The 17,829-nt window shown below is 44.1% G+C and overlaps 2 protein-coding genes and 1 long non-coding RNA gene across 4 annotated transcripts; 1 reads left to right on the top strand and 2 right to left on the bottom strand.

The window, feature by feature from the left end:
- The first annotated feature begins 3,305 nt into the window (after nt 1-3,305).
- LOC606371 (dehydration-responsive element-binding protein 2B) lies at nt 3,306-6,709 on the top strand. 2 transcript variants are annotated; one of them, XM_044594029.1, is made up of 4 exons: nt 3,306-3,517; nt 4,445-4,497; nt 4,606-4,696; nt 5,475-6,709. In XM_044594029.1, exons 1-4 carry the CDS (start codon nt 3,444-3,446, stop codon nt 6,433-6,435), a joined length of 1,179 nt encoding a protein of 392 aa, XP_044449964.1. In that variant the 5' UTR covers nt 3,306-3,443; the 3' UTR covers nt 6,436-6,709. The 2 variants fall into 2 exon arrangements, with proteins under 2 accessions (XP_044449964.1, XP_044449963.1); XM_044594028.1 differs by lacking the exons at nt 4,445-4,497; nt 4,606-4,696 and having other exon boundaries at nt 3,307-3,517.
- Nucleotides 6,710-7,755: 1,046 nt separating this feature from the next.
- On the bottom strand, nt 7,756-10,243 carry LOC123169086 (uncharacterized). Its single transcript, XR_006484642.1, has 3 exons — nt 9,814-10,243; nt 8,715-9,367; nt 7,756-8,605 (listed from the first exon to the last, which is right to left on the bottom strand). It is a non-coding gene; the product is annotated as an uncharacterized lncRNA (long non-coding RNA).
- Nucleotides 10,244-11,321: 1,078 nt separating this feature from the next.
- LOC123181706 (sorting nexin 2B) lies at nt 11,322-17,332 on the bottom strand. Its single transcript, XM_044594027.1, has 6 exons — nt 17,039-17,332; nt 16,221-16,974; nt 13,915-14,124; nt 13,567-13,827; nt 12,254-12,340; nt 11,322-11,513 (listed from the first exon to the last, which is right to left on the bottom strand). Exons 1-6 carry the CDS (start codon nt 17,221-17,223, stop codon nt 11,418-11,420), a joined length of 1,593 nt encoding a protein of 530 aa, XP_044449962.1. The 5' UTR covers nt 17,224-17,332; the 3' UTR covers nt 11,322-11,417.
- Between the last annotated feature and the right edge of the window lie 497 nt (nt 17,333-17,829).

Genomic DNA, 17,829 nt, shown 5'->3' with positions numbered 1-17,829 from the left:
GTCATAGGAACATGTATAAGTCATGAAGAAAGCAATAGCAATTTACTAAGCGATCAAGTGCTAAGCTAACGGAATGGGTCAAGTCAATCACATCATTCTCTAATGATGTGATCCCGTTAATAAAATGACAACTCATGTCTATGGCTAGGAAACTTAACCATCTTTGATTCAACGAGCTAGTCAAGTAGAGGCATACTAGTGACACTCTGTTTGTCTATGTATTCACACATGTACTAAGTTTCCGGTTAATACAATTCTAGCTTGAATAATAAACATTTATCATGATATAAGGAAATATAAATAACAACTTTATTATTGCCTCTAGGGCATATTTCCTTCATTGTATAGGTGCACTAGTTCGGCGAAGAGATGATGATACAAGTGTAGTAATGATAGTAGATATTGATTTTTGTAACAGTAACAATAAAAACAGCAAGGTAACGAGTAACAAAAGTGAGCACAAACGGTATTGCAATGCTTGAAAATGATGCCTAGGGTCAGTACTTTCGCTAGTGCAATCTCTGGACAATTCTAATATAATTGGATCACATAACCATCCCTCAACGTGCAACGAAGAATCACTCCAAAGTTCCTATCTAGCGGAGAACATAAGAAGAAATTGTTTGTAGGGTACGAAACCACCTTAAAGTTATTCTTTCCGTTTGATCTATTCAAGAGTTAGTACTAAAATAACACAAAGTTATTCTTTCCGTTCGATCTATCCAAGAGTTCGTACTAAAATAACACCATATGATACGCATCAACCAACTCTAATGTCACCACAAGTATCCATGAGTTAATTATACGATACGCATCAAACAATTTCAGATTCACAATGCTCGATCCAACACAAAGAACCTCAAAGAGTGCCCCAAGATTTCTACCAGAGAAATAAAGACGAGAACGTGCATCAACCCCTATGCATAGATTACCCCAATATCACCTCGGGAATCCGCAAATTGAATGCCAAAACATATATCAAGTGAATCAATATAATACCCCATTGTCACCACGGGTATTCATATGCAAGACATATATAAAGTGCTCTCAAATCCATAAAAGTATTCAATCTGATAAGAACGAAATCTCAAAGGGAAAACTCAATTCATCACAACAAGATAGAGAGGAAGAAACACCATATGATCCAACTATATTAACAAAGCCCGTGATACATCAAGATCGTGCCAAATCAAGAACACGAGAGAGAGAGAGAGAGATTAAACACATAGCTACTGGTACAAACCCTCAGCCCCGAGGGTGGGCTACTCCCTCCTCATCATGGTGGCCATAGGGATGACGAAGATGGCCTCCGGTGATGATTCTCCCCCTCCGGCGGAGTGCCGAAACGAGGTCTAGATTGGTTTTTCGTGGCTACAGAGGCTTGCGGCGGCGGAACTTTTGATCTAGGGTTATTTCTGATGGTTTCTCTGTTTATCGGATTTTTCAGCGTTGGAGTCACGCGAAGATGGGCCTCGAGGTGGGCATAACCCATCTGGGCGCGCTCAGGTGTCTTGTGCTCACCTCATTCACCTTCTGGTCCTCCCATGAATCTTCTAGTGCCTCTTTTGTTCCAAAAAAAATCGACAAATGCATTTGGAGAACTTTTATTTCTGCACAAAAAACAACACCACGGTAGTTCTGCTGAAAACATCGTCAGTCCGGGTTAGTTCCATCCAAATCATACCAAAACCATATTAAATTGTTGTAAACATGGCATGAATACTTCATAAATTATAGATACGTTGGAGACGTATCAGCATCCCCAAGCTTAATTCATACTCGTACTCGAGTAGGTAAATGATAAAAGAAATAATTTATAAAGTGTGAATGCTAGCATAGTGCATAAGTTTGATCAATGATAATTTCAATCACTTTTCCTAGCATCATAACAACAACTCTTTCTCATAAACTTCTCATGTTAAAGTAGCAACCAATTCACATGTTATGGTTCAAACCATGAATTCTCTTGAAACTCAACAACCTATATTCTTAGTCACCAAACAATTGCAATCCAACTTATTCAACAGAGTTTAAGTAAGAGCTTCACATACTCAATCATCATATAGTCTTCTATGATTTCTAGTACTCAAAGCATATTTTTAGAACAAATGGCATCCGTCGAACACAGAGAAAAATAGGGGCTTAATGTTTTGTCTCCCAACTCATTTATCATAGGGATAATTGTCAACAATAATAATTCATGATCAAATATATTTGACTGTTCATATGTGCCTAGATCTTTCCCCGCCACATGATGCTTGCCAACTAGAGAATAATTGAGGTTGAAATGAGAATGCATACTATTGGCTCTTGCATAAAAATAAATACTGAAAAGTAAAAGATAGGTCCTTCGCAGAGGGAAGCATAGGTCGTCATGCGTTTTTTATTTTTGAATGCCCAAACTCTTAATGCAAAGGAACGTCACGTTATATTGCCCCTTATGCAATGCTCAATTTTCCCTTACAATAAAAGATCAAACATATTTAGGAGCAATTTTTATTGCTTTATGCATCGATGACAACTTACTTAAAGGATCTTATTCATCCATAGATAATTATGATGGACACTCACAGCAAGAAACTGGGTCTAACGGTTTTTGGATGCACAAGTAGTATCTCTACTTAGTACGGATTTTTGGCTAGCAAAAGATCCTAAGCAAACGCGTTTGTCTCGTGTCCATGTGGACGCAAATCGGGCGTAAATATGGACCGTAAATCCGTTCACATGGACAGCGGGCGAGCCTTAGGTTTGCTCGAAGCATTATGCCAGCGTTTTCATCCGTTTTAATTCAAACAGACACACTAGAATCAAAATGCATCGACACGTTGGAGTTACCCTTACAATGGAGAAGAGAAGACCACGCCGGCCACCACTGATCCATGCAACCAAAGGCGTCTCACGCCGTCTCAAGAATAAAAAATGCCTCACGATCCACCGTGTCATCCCGACTGCCCACGTGTCGTCTCCTATATCGACTCAGCCCCCAGCCACTGGCCACATGTAGACGTACACGTGGAACCCACCCAACAGCAGCACGTCCAATCCACCCCGAAAGAAAAGCACCGGTAGCACTCGAAAGCGTAAAGGAGAAGCCGAGTTTCCTTCGGCACCAAGTCTCGGGAAGTTTCCCCGCACCACGGCACAGCTGACGTCACGCGTCCGCAGCCTCACCCCCACGCACCAGGCCCACGCGGACCGCGTCGCTTACATCCGGGCCCCACGCGCCAACGCCCCGCACGCGAGTGACCTAGATAATTCCGTGAGTCCGGAGCACGGAGCACCCCGATCCGGGCTATAAATAGGCGCCCCGGCGTGAGCCCCTGGGGTTTCCGACTTTTCTTTCTCTCTTCCTCCAACTCTCTATCCAAGTCGACGCAGCGAAGAAAACAGGCGACAAGATTGCGAACGCTAGATATCTGGACCCGATCCGGATCGGGTCGGCCATGACGGTAGATCGGAAGCACGCCGAGGCGGCGGCGGCGGCGCCCTTCGAGATCCCGGCGCTCCAGCCTGGAAGGTGAGATCTTCTGTCCGGTGCCTGCTTCTTGTTAGGGTTTGCTCTGGGGGTTCGAAATCGGTGGGGGGATACGGTCCCGGGAGTGTTTTATTTTCTGGTGGCTGATCGATTTATGTGCCTGGAGTTGGGAATTGTGGGGTTCGGTGGTTCACTTGACCGGTCTTGGTGCCAATTTGGGGATTAGGGTTTCAGGTTAGGGTTGTATTGGCAATTGGGAGTTACGGAGTACTTTCTAGTTCCAATTTGGCGATGAGCCCCCTGATTGGGGCGAATTGGTGTCATCTATGTCCTTTGGATTGGATGCTGCCCCGAGTGATGTGTGAAATCAGAATAAATCAATGAAATTGTTGGTGCTTTAGTAGTAGTAGTAGTAGGTAGAAGAGAATTTTTTAACTTTAGTCAGTACTATCTCCACAGAAACGATTGTACCAGTGTTCTGCTCATAGGACCAGGTTTCTTTCCTGGATTAGGAGCGATGTTTATGGCGCATAGCATCAAAATTTGTTAAATTCATTCAGTACCATCTCCACAGAATGTTTGTACGAGCATGGGACCATGTATATGTCTCCCTAGGATAAAAAAGTTGTTACTTCAGTCAATACCATCAGTTTGTATTGGTGTCCTACCCTTGGGGTCTGTTTGTTTCATTGATTAGGAGCGATGTTTATGTTGCCTAACATTTAAGTTTTTAACTTCAGTCAGTACTAAGTTGGCTGGACCTGTTTAACTTGTTCCGTTGTTTCATCCTGTTGTCAAAATGTTGTCTGTTTGTCAATTTTGTTGTTTATCCACTCCAGTCTCTGATATGTCTTGTTTGTCAGTTTTGTTAGTTTACCCAGTCTCTGATATGTCTTGTTTGTCAGTTTTGTTAGTTCATCCAGTCTCTGATATGTGTTGTCCTGTTTGTCTTTTCTTTTCGGTAACTAGAACTTGTGGAGCAGAGGAAAGTACCCGGAGTCATGTTCTCGTCAAACCAATAGGTATGCTGCTTTGATCACTCCTGTAAACAGAAGCATGAACTATGACTGAGATGGGTACCTCGCGTTTGACTCTGGAAAAGTCAGCAGAAATAACTGTTTGTGTTTCAGCAGGAAGCAGTAATCTTCCCTGTAATGAATATGCACTCTTGGCGCGGCAAAACCCCAAGGGAGATGCGCCGCCAGTGGCATCTATTCTGCGGTGTGTTTAACCGTTCTATGTCTGGCTGCTCTATCTATTATAGAGCATGTGAGCTATGACTAAGAGTTCCAGCCAACCTTTTGGCCGTTTTGCCTTATCATTCTAGTAGTTGGTTTCATAGTGGCTGCTATTGAACCATTGTCTTGCTGCTGGTTGATGGTATCACTCTCTGTGGATGTGATCTCATTTAAACTGACTGTAGGTGTTGAACAGTTCCGTACTAAGAGTTCCAGCCAAAATTTTGGACCGTTTTGCCTTGTCATTTTAATAGTTGGTTTTTGAACCGTTGTCTTGCTGTTGGTTGATGGTACCACTCTATCTGGATGTCATCTCACCTAAACTGACTATTGTTGAACAGTTTTGTAGTGCTAATTTTTTGCCATGTCCTTTCTGATTTATCAGTCTTCGGTCAGGTTCCTTTCTGATTTATCTGGATGTCATTCCTGTTCTTTTTTGTCATATCTTGCTACTTAAAACTCATTTAGGGTTAGGAGCCGATTAGTATGATTTAACATGGTATCGTTTTCTGTGGAGATGGTACTTCCACAAGGAAGTTTGTATGTCCCTGTTGCTGTACATCTGTTCCTGTGGGGATGGTCTGTTTGTGTACATTTAGTAATAGTTTAGTCGTTGAACAAAATGTTTCTGTGGAGCTCGTCTGTTTAGTGCTTCAGTTGTTTTGCGTTCTTTCTTGATTGTACCTTGTGCTTATATTGGGTGAAAAAAAATCTGAAGAGAATACAAGGTACTAACTGCTGCTCTGCTCTTTGTTCTACAGGAAAAAGCGACCTCGGAGATCACGTGATGGGCCTAATTCAGTCTCTGAAACGATCAGGCGATGGAAAGAAGTGAACCAACAACTGGAGCATGATCCACAGGGTGCAAAGAGGGCGAGGAAGCCACCTGCAAAGGGTTCGAAGAAGGGCTGTATGCTGGGGAAAGGAGGACCTGAGAATACACAATGTGGATTCCGTGGTGTAAGGCAACGTACTTGGGGGAAGTGGGTTGCTGAAATTCGGGAGCCAAATCGGGTGAGCAGGCTCTGGCTGGGAACGTTCCCCACTGCTGAGGATGCTGCCCGTGCTTATGACGAGGCAGCCAGAGCAATGTATGGCGCACTGGCTCGTACCAACTTCCCTGTGCATCCTGCACAAGCTCCTGCTGTGGCTGTACCAGCGGCAATCGAAGGTGTTGTACGTGGTGCTTCAGCATCATGCGAGTCTACTACAACGTCCACCAACCACTCAGATGTTGCTTCTTCCTTGCCGAGACAAGCTCAAGCTCCTGAGATTTACTCCCAGCCAGATGCGCTTGAGTCCACAGAATCAGTTGTGCTGGAGTCTGTCGAGCATTACAGCCATCAAGACACTGTTCCTGACGCTGGCTCAAGCATTTCAAGGAGCACATCCGAAGAGGATGTGTTCGAGCCATTGGAGCCTATTTCCAGTTTGCCGGATGGAGAAGCAGACGGTTTTGATATAGAAGAATTATTGAGATTGATGGAAGCCGACCCAATTGAAGTCGAGCTGGTCACTGGGGGCTCCTGGAATGGTGGAGCCAACACTGGCGTGGAGATGGGCCAGCAGGAACCTCTCTACCTGGATGGCTTGGACCAAGGCATGCTGGAGGGCATGCTGCAGTCTGATTATCCTTACCCAATGTGGATATCAGAGGATCGGGCCATGCACAACTCTGCCTTCCATGATGCTGAGATGAGCGAGTTCTTCGAAGGGTTGTGATCCCCTACCGGCGGCCAAACCATGTCTATGGTGTTTGGTCGGCTTGCCCTTCGGTGTCCGCTGCTGCGCTCCAATGAAGATCAAATGGTCGACCGGATTGGATTCCTCTGCAGAACTAATAAGCTCCTAAGCTAGTTTTTTGTGCTTCGTTTGTAGTTCTGTTAGGCATGGGAACTCTTCTCTGTTTCGATGTTTCTTGTGATAAGAAACCTTGATTGTGCATCACGATCTTTGGAAGGTGGAAAAAGAAAATGTGAAAATGCATTTCCCTGTCCATGTTTTCTTAATTTTTATTTTTTCACTGTCTTTTTAAAATACTGTCTGGTTGTATTCTTAATTTTTATTTTTTCACTGTCTTTTTAAAATACTATCTGGTTGTACTTACCGCACTTGTGTTCCTTCCCGTCGCTGGAAGGCTGCCGCCAAACTGTAGTATCCTCTGTTGGGGATTTTGAGGAGCTCCAAATTTTCTATCAATGAGGAAATTATATAAAATCCAACTAAAACACGTCTATACATACTAGTTGATTGTCCGTGCGTTTGCCGAGCAAGACAATTTATAAATAAGGCAATAATCTATTACTTGTTATTCTACGACAAATAGAAATACAAATGGTCATCCAGTTTAAGACCGCATCCAAACAAATGTCAAATCCTCACGTAACTCTTGCAACACCATACTCATGCAATCCACATGTTCCATTGATATTCTTCATCCAGTCCAGAAGCTTTTTGCGATAAAGCCCTTAGAATTTTTTTGCCACCGAGTAATGATACAAAGCATCCAAACATAACAGAAAAAAGCGAACATGTCCTAGGGAACCGACAACATCTAACATCAAACATTTAAGCACCCACGACAACATCTCTCACCACCGATTGAAAGCGTTGACCATGAATCCATAATGAATCAAAGATGGAAACCATGTTGGGTGCCTACCATCAATGATAAAACCATGTGAGGTTCTTCCCATCATTGTTACTCAAACTAAATTAATTCACGCACGACTAAAGTTATTCCTATTTTTGTATGACCTGGCGATGGATGGTGACGACGCTTCCTACATATGCAATCAAGGCTGCCTTTTTCGCATTGACAAAAATCGTATGTGATTTGTCGTACGTGAAGCATCGCTCTTCTTATGCTTACTTACTGCAATCATCTCAAGAATAATAATGTGCAATTATCTCACCTCTTCTTCCATACAAGGGGCCATTATTGTGTATAATCTGACGTGTTACGCACTGCAATTGATGCAGGCTAATAATATACTTTTTCAATCTTATTTTTCCTACAGGAAACAGGTTGAATCTTATCCAAGAGGCAACATAACAAGATGAAAAAGTAGAAAAGAAATTTCAAGGATGTCAAGAAGTCAGCTCGGTTGTAAAGGAGCAAAGGCTAGGTGTCAAATGCCTCCAAAGGGAGGTTAACATTCTAATAACTTCAGAAACCAACTCTTCCATCCACACACAAAAAAAACTTCCAGATCCATCTCTTTGGCCTAAAAAGATCTCCACTTATTTCTTTCCAAACCTGTCGGACTGCATAAGAGGCAAGGGAGATCTCCTTGTTGTACTTATCTTGATCTACCAAGTTCTCGCTTAATATATCTGAATATTGCAACTATATTTTTGGCCCCCGTCTTCTCCAAGTGCTGCTCCTTTGTTCCTAGAAGTCCTACCTCAAGCAATCCAAAAAAAAACCTTACCTGTCTAGTTCATTTTTTAGAAACTTTAACCATCTAGATCATTTTTTAGAAACTTTAACCATCTAAGTTACCTCTGCGTTATTTTCAGAAACTTTAACCGTCTAGTTCATTTTTTAGAAGTCAATTATTACATGTCTTATGACCAAATTATTTTAATTGGACTTTTTTAGCATCTTGTGATGTCCCTGAAACTGAATGCTTTTGCTCTGGAGTACTGTACCCATCACCTAGTTAATTTGAACTACAATAATTCATCAATGATGTTTTAATTTAATGGGCATATTGCAAATTTATCTTAGACACGGATAAGTATACAGTAACTTAAGCAAAGAATTTCCAACAAATAGGCGGGGAACCATGTGAAGATATTATGGAGAAAACTTACCATCCTAGGATGACTTTCTGTAGGTGTTCTTCAAGAACTCGACGAAAGAATGATCATTGTGAGTACGCATCACCTGTCGAAAGAAAGGTCAAAGTTGCCAACGGTTATTACTAAAATATTTTGCAACTTCTCCATACATGTTCTGCTTGTAAATCAATGTCAGATGAAGAGTAGTACATTACATTGTTGATATAATTCGTGCCTCTTATGCTCAGAGCTACCGAACAAGAGCAATCGCACTGCCTCTGAATCTTTTTGTGAGCACATCTTGAAAAGGTTGTCTGAATCTAACAGGATTCCTGCAAGCTGAGGACAAACCCACAGAACATAATCAGGCGTGCCAGTTTAAATTAGGCACAATGGTTGGTAGAACAGGTAGAAAATACAGCAACCAGAAGTTTACTTATGCCCAGGCTCTGAAATGGTCATTGGCGAGGACTATGCAAACTGAGCCCGCCTAGAAGACAAAAACAGGCGTGGCTATGAAGTAAATGTTGTAACCATATGAATCCTTCAGCAGACTAACCAAAAGTACTTAGCACAAGTACACAATATTACTTTACCGTTTGATCTTAAAACATCGCGGCCCACCACCACCATGGTGGCCCGCTGATCCGTTGTTAATCCCTCCATATGTCACCTAATTCAGATCAGCCTCTCAAAGTCAGCATCATATACGGTTGCTTTACCCAGGATGTATGTGCAGGAACAAGCTGTCAATAAGAAAAAAAGTCACTTGCTGCTGTCGGACCCTGCCCGCTGCGCTCTGCTCCATGGTCGAAGTCGTCCTCCCGCGTCAGGCTCGAGATCTTATATATAAGACAGTAGTGTGCCACTGTGCCATCATGTGGTTGAGATATGGTTGCATCAAAATATTGAAAAAAAAAGATCATTCAAGCTTTAGCAGAAAACAAATGGAGATGTACTAGGTGTTTAATACTCTGTAGAACTTTGAATATGATTGTCATCATATAGCTTTTTGGACTATCCATTGTATTTTTAGTCTACACTTCTATACGAGAGCAATTCTTTCAACCACTTTATGGGCACAACATAAGCTAAACATATACCTTAATCTCTCCAGAAACTAAGTAAACATAATAGTACAGATTATAAAATGAGTCGCCAATGGTTGGCACTCCCAATATCTCCAAACTCAAACGAAGTGACATCATCTATTCAGTTAATAATTGAACCCACAAGATCTCTCATGACATTCAGACTATTGTGTAATCAGAAACATAAGAAACATCAAGAAAATGAATCAACGATGAAGCTTACCTTCAGACTGTAGTGGCTCGATTTGGAGGCAGGGCGGGACAGGCGGCCAGGGGAGACGTTGTCGTTGGCGGAGCGTAAAGCAGACATGGCCACCTAGAAAGGCGGGAGGACGAGTCAACGGCGAAGCGCGAACGATCCACTGCCCACGAATGACAACGGAGAAGAAAGCCACACGGGGTGGCGCCTGGGCCGGGTACATCACAACCAACGCGGTCGCGACGAGGAGCGAGAGCTGCGGTGGCTATCGGGGATCTCCCCTGCGGCAGGCTGGCGAGCAGCAATCGGCGCCACACCTCCCCGTACTCTGCCACGAGCACCTCTCACCTTCGCTTGCACTCGTTGGCCGCCTCCTTGTCCGCATAGCTAGATGGCCCCCTTTCGTGAGGAGGGAGACGATGTGTTTGGGGGATCGTGGGAGTGAATTAGGAGATGCGTGGGTGGAACGAGGAAAAATAGAGGTGGAGAAAAGAGGGGAGATCGTGGGTGTGTCACGACTCAAGACGGGGTCGTGGGATGCGGCTGTTTCTGTTTTCTGTTTTTATTTTTCAGTTTTCAACGCACGAAGCGAGAGAGGGGCGGGAGCGGGCCCGATTTTTTCCTACCGATTCTTTCGGCGTGGGAGAGGGAGAGGAAAGGAGGTCGAACCATCACGACGTTCAATCCTCCTTTAAAAATAGAGATTAGAAGTTACAACATCTAATAATTTAAGAACGAAGGGAGTATAATAAATAAAATAATAAAATTCACATAGGTTTTCAGAAGGTGTGACACCTCCTTCTGGGATTTCCACTGGCCCCTAAGTTGAAAACCCATCCGACAATTTTTCAACCTATATGGATGCTGCATCACTTTCACCATCGTTTGAAAACACATGCCCAATGGACACTCGGGGCCTTTGCTTACAGGGTATAGCTTCTGGGTATGATTCTTTCTCCCGTGGATCAAATGGTTTAGATAGCTTGGGCGCCATCAAAAGTTTAAGTTCTTTGCTTAATTGACGATTCAAGATAGGATATGGACCACCGATAGGGTGGTCAAATGTAGGTTTTCAAATCGTACACTTCGTCCCCTTTGTAAGCGAAACAAGAGTCGTATCGTCGAGAAGCTCCATCTCAAGCATATTGCTTTCGCTTGGCATTTGAAGGAGACCGTCAAGGATTTGTGGGATAATAGGACCATCATGGACACTCAATAGGAAGCCAATGGCCTCTCTCAACATATCGATCTCTTGGACCGTCCACAAATGCGCCCCACAGCCGATGTTAACTTTCGATCACCGCAGGAGCCAAAAATCTAGGGACGATTATATTTGCGAGTAACCATTCACATTTTGTTTGAGGATCATTTGTAGAACTCTATTCTCTTCTTAGTTAATATCCTTAATATTAAGATGAGGCAAACCTTATGCCTACATTTCGAAAAGCAAAAAAAGATGTGAACCTGGAGAGGTAATGGAGACAGAGCAATCGATGGGTACATTCCAGACAATGGCAAAGCGACGCGACAGATAACTGAAAAACAAATTGAATTTAGGTTCATCTTTCTTCTATTCGGAACGCATCCTAAATTACATTGTACATACATGTACCCCAACAAAACACAGGCTAATATGTTGTGTCATCCGATGATCTTCGCGCATATCCGCTAGTCTCCTCCGCCACTGTCTCCCAACCATCGACGATCTTCTCTGCATATGAAGCCTGTGTACATGCCGAGCAGATGTTTTCTGTCAACGACAGGTAACAAAATGAACGCTACACGAGGTAACCACTGGACAAAGCAAATGACTGCAAAATAGGGATGTTTCTGGAGAAACGATTTATGTGCAACTTGATGTGATATCATTTAAACAGCATAGCATGCACGTTCGAATGTTAGTAAGCTGTTGACGACGAATCCTGAATTCAACATCTAAACTGCTATGGGTCATATGTTCGCTGCTCTGAAATGGCGGAGCACCTGGGTCAGCATGTGAGTGGTAGTGTTGGACAAGGATATGTATCTGTCGTCTCCTCGCCATGGATAAGAAACAACCATCTGTGCAATGTGCAAAGTTATCTTCTTTGGAGAAGGACTGGTGTGACCATGCTGGGATCATTGGTGCACAAACCCACGGGAGTGGCAAACATGCAGGCAGCAAAGGCATACAGAAAATGAAGCGACGATCCAAGGGGTCTAGCATACGGCAAATGAGGTGGCACATGGTTTAGATAAATTTGACTGTAATAGTTCCAGTGTGTTTTCATGGTATAATGATTCTGTCAGACTACTCTGGTGAATGAATAAAGGCCAAGGTTTCTCGCAAAATTAGTTCCATGTAATAATCAATTATCTAATCACTTAGGACGCTACAGAGCAATGTCATGTAATAGACTCCTAAAAAGGTTTTGTAACTACAATCGTTGGCACAGAGGAAGTGTTTGGACATCTGAAATAGTACCTGGCTTGTAACATATCCTTTCAGCATCTCCAGGAAATCTTCTCTCCTTTCTCTGTCTAATCTGCTGAGTTCAATTTTGTTATTTTCCTGCATAAAGAGTAACCACGATGTAAGATATCTGCCACAAATTTGAAATATCCATACATTGGTCACTGCACCAAAGCAAGTGCTCCTCTAGAAGAGAAAGTGCAGAACAATAAAGACACTGCTTTACAACAAGCTTATTGACGCAATTTTGAGTGAAGCAGAGCTACTGCAGAACTATTTAATATTTTCCACCTACAAGCCAACAAGTAGTAGCCTCTGCTTGGAACAAGATAATTTTCCACAGTTCTGTGTGTATTCCAGTGAATTTCCTGGTCCTAAATGGATCTTCGAGGGAACTATTGAAATAGTTGAGGATTAGGATTCATGCAAACAGGTACTACCTCCTTTCTGGTTTATTAGGCCTGCGCGTGTCCCTAGATTGATAATTTGACCAACATAAGATGAGTTGTATATTCCAAAAATTATACCATTAGAAAGTATACGTTTTGAAGTTTCTAATGATATATTTTTTGTGATATATAACTTGTGTTACGTTGGTCTACTTGTCCACCTAGAGGCACGCGCTGGCCTAATAAACCGGAAAGAAGGTAGTAAATAAGATTATTCATGGTGTGCTCACAAATATTAGAAAGAATTCTACAGAGTAGAATATCAAACATTGTGGAGTAACTCCCGCAGGTACCAAACATGAGCAAAATTTTGGCATGCCAGGTTAGAGTTAATGAGGGCAGGCCTGGCGCAGTGGTGAAGTCCTCCCCACTTGTGCCAAGAGGTCCTGGGTTTGAACCAGCCTCTCTGCATTGCACTTCGCAGGGGTAAGACTAGGTTCCTATAATCCCTCCCCAGACCCCACCTTGTGTGGGTGCTTCTATGCACTGGGTCTGTCCTTCTTTTAAGGTTAGATTTAATGTGTTTACTGATCTATAAAAAAAGCACAGGAAACACCATAAAATGGTTTCACAGCAGAGAGACTAGTAGTTTCCTACCAATATAAAACATTGCTGGAGTGCAATGTTGATAACAAAAGTGAACTAGCAACTAGAAACTTCGACACAAACTAGTAGAATGTATCTATTTCAAAGCTGAGCTAACCATTGCAGGAGAATAATTCCTTATGAAGCAAAGAAACTAATGATATCTCATATCATCACACTTTTATGAGCTAAAGGTGGTGGTGCTTGCACATCCATTGGACATGACATGCTCATTGCTAGTTATGAAAGCATCCAATCAGTTTTTCGTTAAGCAAAGTACATGTCAGTTACCTTGATTCTCTCATATTCCCTTAACGCGCAGCACTTAGCATCTTCAGTAGCTCTTATTGTTTCTCTCAGCTCGTGAACTTTCCTTAGCCTAGTTCTATCACCACCAAATACTTTCGATGATGCAGCTTCAAGTTTCTCAATCCTTGATTGTAATGATGCAAGGTCTGACATAAGCGTTTGAACAGTCAATAATGCACTAGCCCGATCAGAAAATGCAGTATGGACAGACAGCATTATCCCCAAATGTTCATGCAAAGTATCCTGCAAAAAATAAACGAGACATGTAACATGATTACTAAATAGCCAGGAGAGACTATAAAAACACAATTTGAGGATTTGAAATAGTACCAGATATTTAACAGTTTGTGTATTCAGATCTCGACATGTCCTGCTAGCTTTGACAGCTGCCGTGGCTACACGTTTGCTGTCAACAGCTCTTATCCTCTGAGATTCATACAATGCCTCCTCAGTCTCAAACTTTGTAAGTTTGACGAATGCCAATCCAAGAGCACCCATTGTGTCACCCATATCTTGCTGAGCCTTGACAAGTGCTTCCGCCTATGGAGAAGAAGCAAACAAAATCAACTCATAAATAACTGTTAAAACTACCTTCAAACATACCATGTGCATACTACCAAAGTACCAATACTTGCTCAAGACTCAAGAGCACCCATCAAAACATTTCCGCACATTTTAGCATGACTTGACTTCTTATTTTTATGTTCAATCCCACACCAATTATTTGCCTCATGCTATCAGGTACACCACAATCTTATGACTACCGGAAGTGGGGTTCTGGGCTCAACTGACATGATCATTCCTCTCCAGTGTCTAAACATGGTGCATATCTTGAAATGGGGAAATTTCCCCTAAAACCAGAAACTATACCATTCAAATAGGACTCTTGACGCACAGCAACCAGAAACCAAAAGAATCTTGGAAATCCACACAATAAACCATAAATTGCCATTACAGAAAGAAGGAGAAGAATTGAATAGGTCACTTTCGAACCATATTAGTACAAGTTGACTGCAGTGAAATGACTCTAAACCAGGATTTCATTACCACGCCCTTGGCACTTCTCTATTTTATACGTTAAGTGTCAGATCCAGCATTTGAACTAACACCAGCGTCACAGCTTTCATATGAAACCCTATCAATCTCATCCTCCATACAATTATTGTGCTACAGCACTACATGCATATATGGGTCATGATTTAATTAGTAAGCAGGTAGTATTTGAAGCAACATATTATAACAAGGATCAAAGTAGGACCACAATGTTACCGAAAAATGGATCCCAACCATAATGGTCGTTTGAGTGGTGTATATCGCTTACACTCGCTAATTCTAGAAAAACACAGAGCTGTGCTCCCATATTCACCGACCGGTCGCAAAGGAAAGAAAGCGAGCATTTGTCTAGTCAACTAAACCAGCTTTGGGATCCACGACTAATTACACATTAAATAAAGTCATGAACGTGCAAAAGCATTGAACCTTCTTTTTATAGAATTGGACATTTTGCATAGAACGAACAATATGCAAGCTGACACGCCACTCTTATGCACACTCATGTCTGGCTGGCAAGAACTATAAAACAAGTACCCCCTCTGTAAATAAATATAAGAGCATTTAGATCACTAATGCTCTTATATTTCTTCACAGAGGGAGTAATTCATAAGATGGTAGACATCTGTGGCTAATTGATTGCCCGGGCATAAGGCACAAATGAGACTAAAACTTGCAGGCTGTTACTTCTGTGTACTCAAGCATGGAGGCCAAGAGGAGAGGGACCTTATTTTCACACACAAAAGTTGCAATTCATTACCACCAATAGCTATCCGAATTGTGATAATTTCCCTGCTGTGGTGTGACCAATTTTGCACCTAAGAGCTACGATGTGTTTCTTCTTCCCTTTCCATATCTTCTTCGCCCATCAGCTCCCATAACTTAGTGATAAACTGACCTTACTAATACGACAAAACCACATCCTACATTAAATGCTTCCATACAGTAGTCCACCTCGCCTGCTTCCAAACTCATCCCAGCTCAGCTTTTGGATGAGGTGGGGGAAGGCAAGTTAGCTTTTATCTTGCATTAGATTCAAGCTATTGAGCAAACAACAAGTCGAAGTGGAGGATTCTTGTATCGATCTTTGTGGCCCAAATATCTCCTGAACCCAGTGACAAGCTGATTGAGAAACGCAAGAAACACATCACCTAGATACACACCATTCAGTTGCTCCAAGTGGTACATGGCATTCTGGTTCTTGACAAAGTGACCAAGCACGACACTGCTTAAGATGTACTCCCTCTGTCCGAAAAAACTTGTCATCAAAATGAATAAAAAGGCATGTATCTAGAACTAATATACATCTAGATACATCCCCTTTTATTCATTTTGATGACAAGTATTTCCGGACGGAGGGAGTATTGATTACACAGTGTTTGAAGAGGAAAAACATTTACAGGAACAATGTTACAATGGGGCGGAAGATTATAACTTTTGTCTTCAAAACGTACAATGACTTGCAATGTCAAGCACAAGTAGAAGCAGCATACTATAACAACTTATAATGTGTTGGTAGTGTATCATCGAGAACATGAAGTTCAGCAGCGTGCTTTATATATTAAGAAAGATGGCCCGAAAATTACCTGCTGCGATGCGCTACTGAGCTGCTGCTCCCAATCCTGCATCTTCTGCTTCTTCTCCAGGAACTCCTTGTCCTCCTCCACCAGTGGTGGCCTCACGCCACCCCAGTCCGTGACCATCGACTGCTTCAGCTCCTTAAATATCCGCAGCAGGTCCCTCCCGCCCTTGGCCGGCTGAACCACGTCCTGCGGCGGGGCCACCGCCTCCTCCCCAAGCAGCTGCCTTGGCAGCCGCGCTGCGCCATCGAGCATCCGCGAGGCAACGTCAGTGCTGCTCGGCAGCGGCATCTTGCCCTCGGCCTGCAGGAACACGCGCAGCTCGTCGCTGGTCCCGATCGCCGGGTGCTCGGCGAGCCGCCACAGGTACCTCTCAAGAGCCGCGCGGCGCTGGGCCACGAACTCGTCGCGCTGCATGACCTGGCTCTCGACGGTGTTCTTGTCTGGGCGCGGGGGCACGAAGTGGCCGCGGAAGGACTCCGCGAGGCGGTCGGCGAGGGTGACGAAGTCGCGGAAGCGGCGGCGGACGGAGTGGCGGCGGTGGTCGCCGCGACGGGCGCTGGTGACGAGGTAGGAGATGTAGGTGGGGGCGGATCCGGGGACGAGGGAGGTGGCGGCGGCCTCGGCCTCGGTCTCCGGGTCGGAGACGGCGATGTAGGAGTACTCGGACGTGGCGGCGCGCGCGGATCTCGGGGAGGAGGAGGAGGAGGCCGAGGCGGAGCGCGGGGAGGAGGCGGCGACGTCGGCGTAGGAGGGCGGGGGAGGAGGAGGAGGCCGAGGCGGAGCGCGGGGAGGAGGCGGCGACGTCGGCGTAGGAGGGCGGGTCGACGAAGGAGGAGGAGGCGCGGGAGAGGGGGGAGGCGGCGGGGGCGGGAGGGGAGGCGGGCGAGGAGGAGGAGAGGAGGGGGTCGAAGGTGGAGGCCACGGAGGCGTAGTCGGAGGCGGCGGCGAGGGGCAGCGTCTCCATGTCGCCGTCGGCGGCGCCGGCGGGCGGCGACGAAGACATCATGGCAAGAAGGGTTACGGCGCGGCGAGCGTGCGGGTGCCGGAGAGTGGAGGGTGTGGGGATGGGTACGGCGAAGACGAAGGTTCCGGCGGTTTGTTGCGGTGGGGTTACCGCGTGGTTGGGTTGGGATACGGGAACGGGACACGCTCACGTGGCCCGTCGTGGCGGGTGCCAACTACGAGCTGGGGTTTGCCGTGCACGCAAGCAAAAGCAAAACAGAATCGCATCGAAATTTAAAATATCGTACATAAAATTCCACTTTGGTATTAAGCTCATTTATCACAGTATGGAGGGATGATGTCCATCCGATTATTTCTATCCGACGGTTCACAGTATATAGGATATGCAGCATTCGCGCCACTTTCGGACTTCCCATCGTGATCTGTATGTACCTGATACCCCGAATAGAAGATTTGTGGAATTTGGCTTTCTCCGGATTCTTCGCTACCTCTCTCCATCGATATTTAAATGCAATATTGAATAACTGATGGTTACCGAAATTGAAACATCTGGTATGTCTTTGTCATCAATTTATCATGTCTTGTTTGTTTTAGAGTTAATACCACAATTGGTACATAAACTTGTAGGGGCGGGAACAGATTCATACAA

This window comes from Triticum aestivum, chromosome 1D (genome assembly GCF_018294505.1).
Source record: "Triticum aestivum cultivar Chinese Spring chromosome 1D, IWGSC CS RefSeq v2.1, whole genome shotgun sequence".
In the NCBI taxonomy this organism is placed as follows: Eukaryota; Viridiplantae; Streptophyta; class Magnoliopsida; order Poales; family Poaceae; genus Triticum; species Triticum aestivum.
Note: the sequence above shows the minus strand (reverse complement) of the source record. Positions and strands in the feature narration are given on the sequence as shown.

What these genes read in the sequence shown, in the direction of transcription:
- LOC606371 (XM_044594029.1), top strand. Translation starts at nt 3,444, where the DNA reads ATGACGGTAGATCGGAAGCACGCCGAGGCGGCGGCGGCGGCGCCCTTC. An exon ending in CCGGCGCTCCAGCCTGGAAG is followed by an intron (nt 3,518 to 4,444) that starts GTGAGATCTTCT and finishes TTCGGTAACTAG; the next exon opens with AACTTGTGGAGCAGAGGAAA. An exon ending in TGTTCTCGTCAAACCAATAG is followed by an intron (nt 4,498 to 4,605) that starts GTATGCTGCTTT and finishes TTTGTGTTTCAG; the next exon opens with CAGGAAGCAGTAATCTTCCC.
- LOC123181706 (XM_044594027.1), bottom strand. Translation starts at nt 17,223, where the DNA reads ATGATGTCTTCGTCGCCGCCCGCCGGCGCCGCCGACGGCGACATGGAG. An exon ending in TCAGTAGCGCATCGCAGCAG is followed by an intron (nt 14,125 to 16,220) that starts GTAATTTTCGGG and finishes TCTTCTCCATAG; the next exon opens with GCGGAAGCACTTGTCAAGGC. An exon ending in CACAAACTGTTAAATATCTG is followed by an intron (nt 13,828 to 13,914) that starts GTACTATTTCAA and finishes TATTTTTTGCAG; the next exon opens with GATACTTTGCATGAACATTT.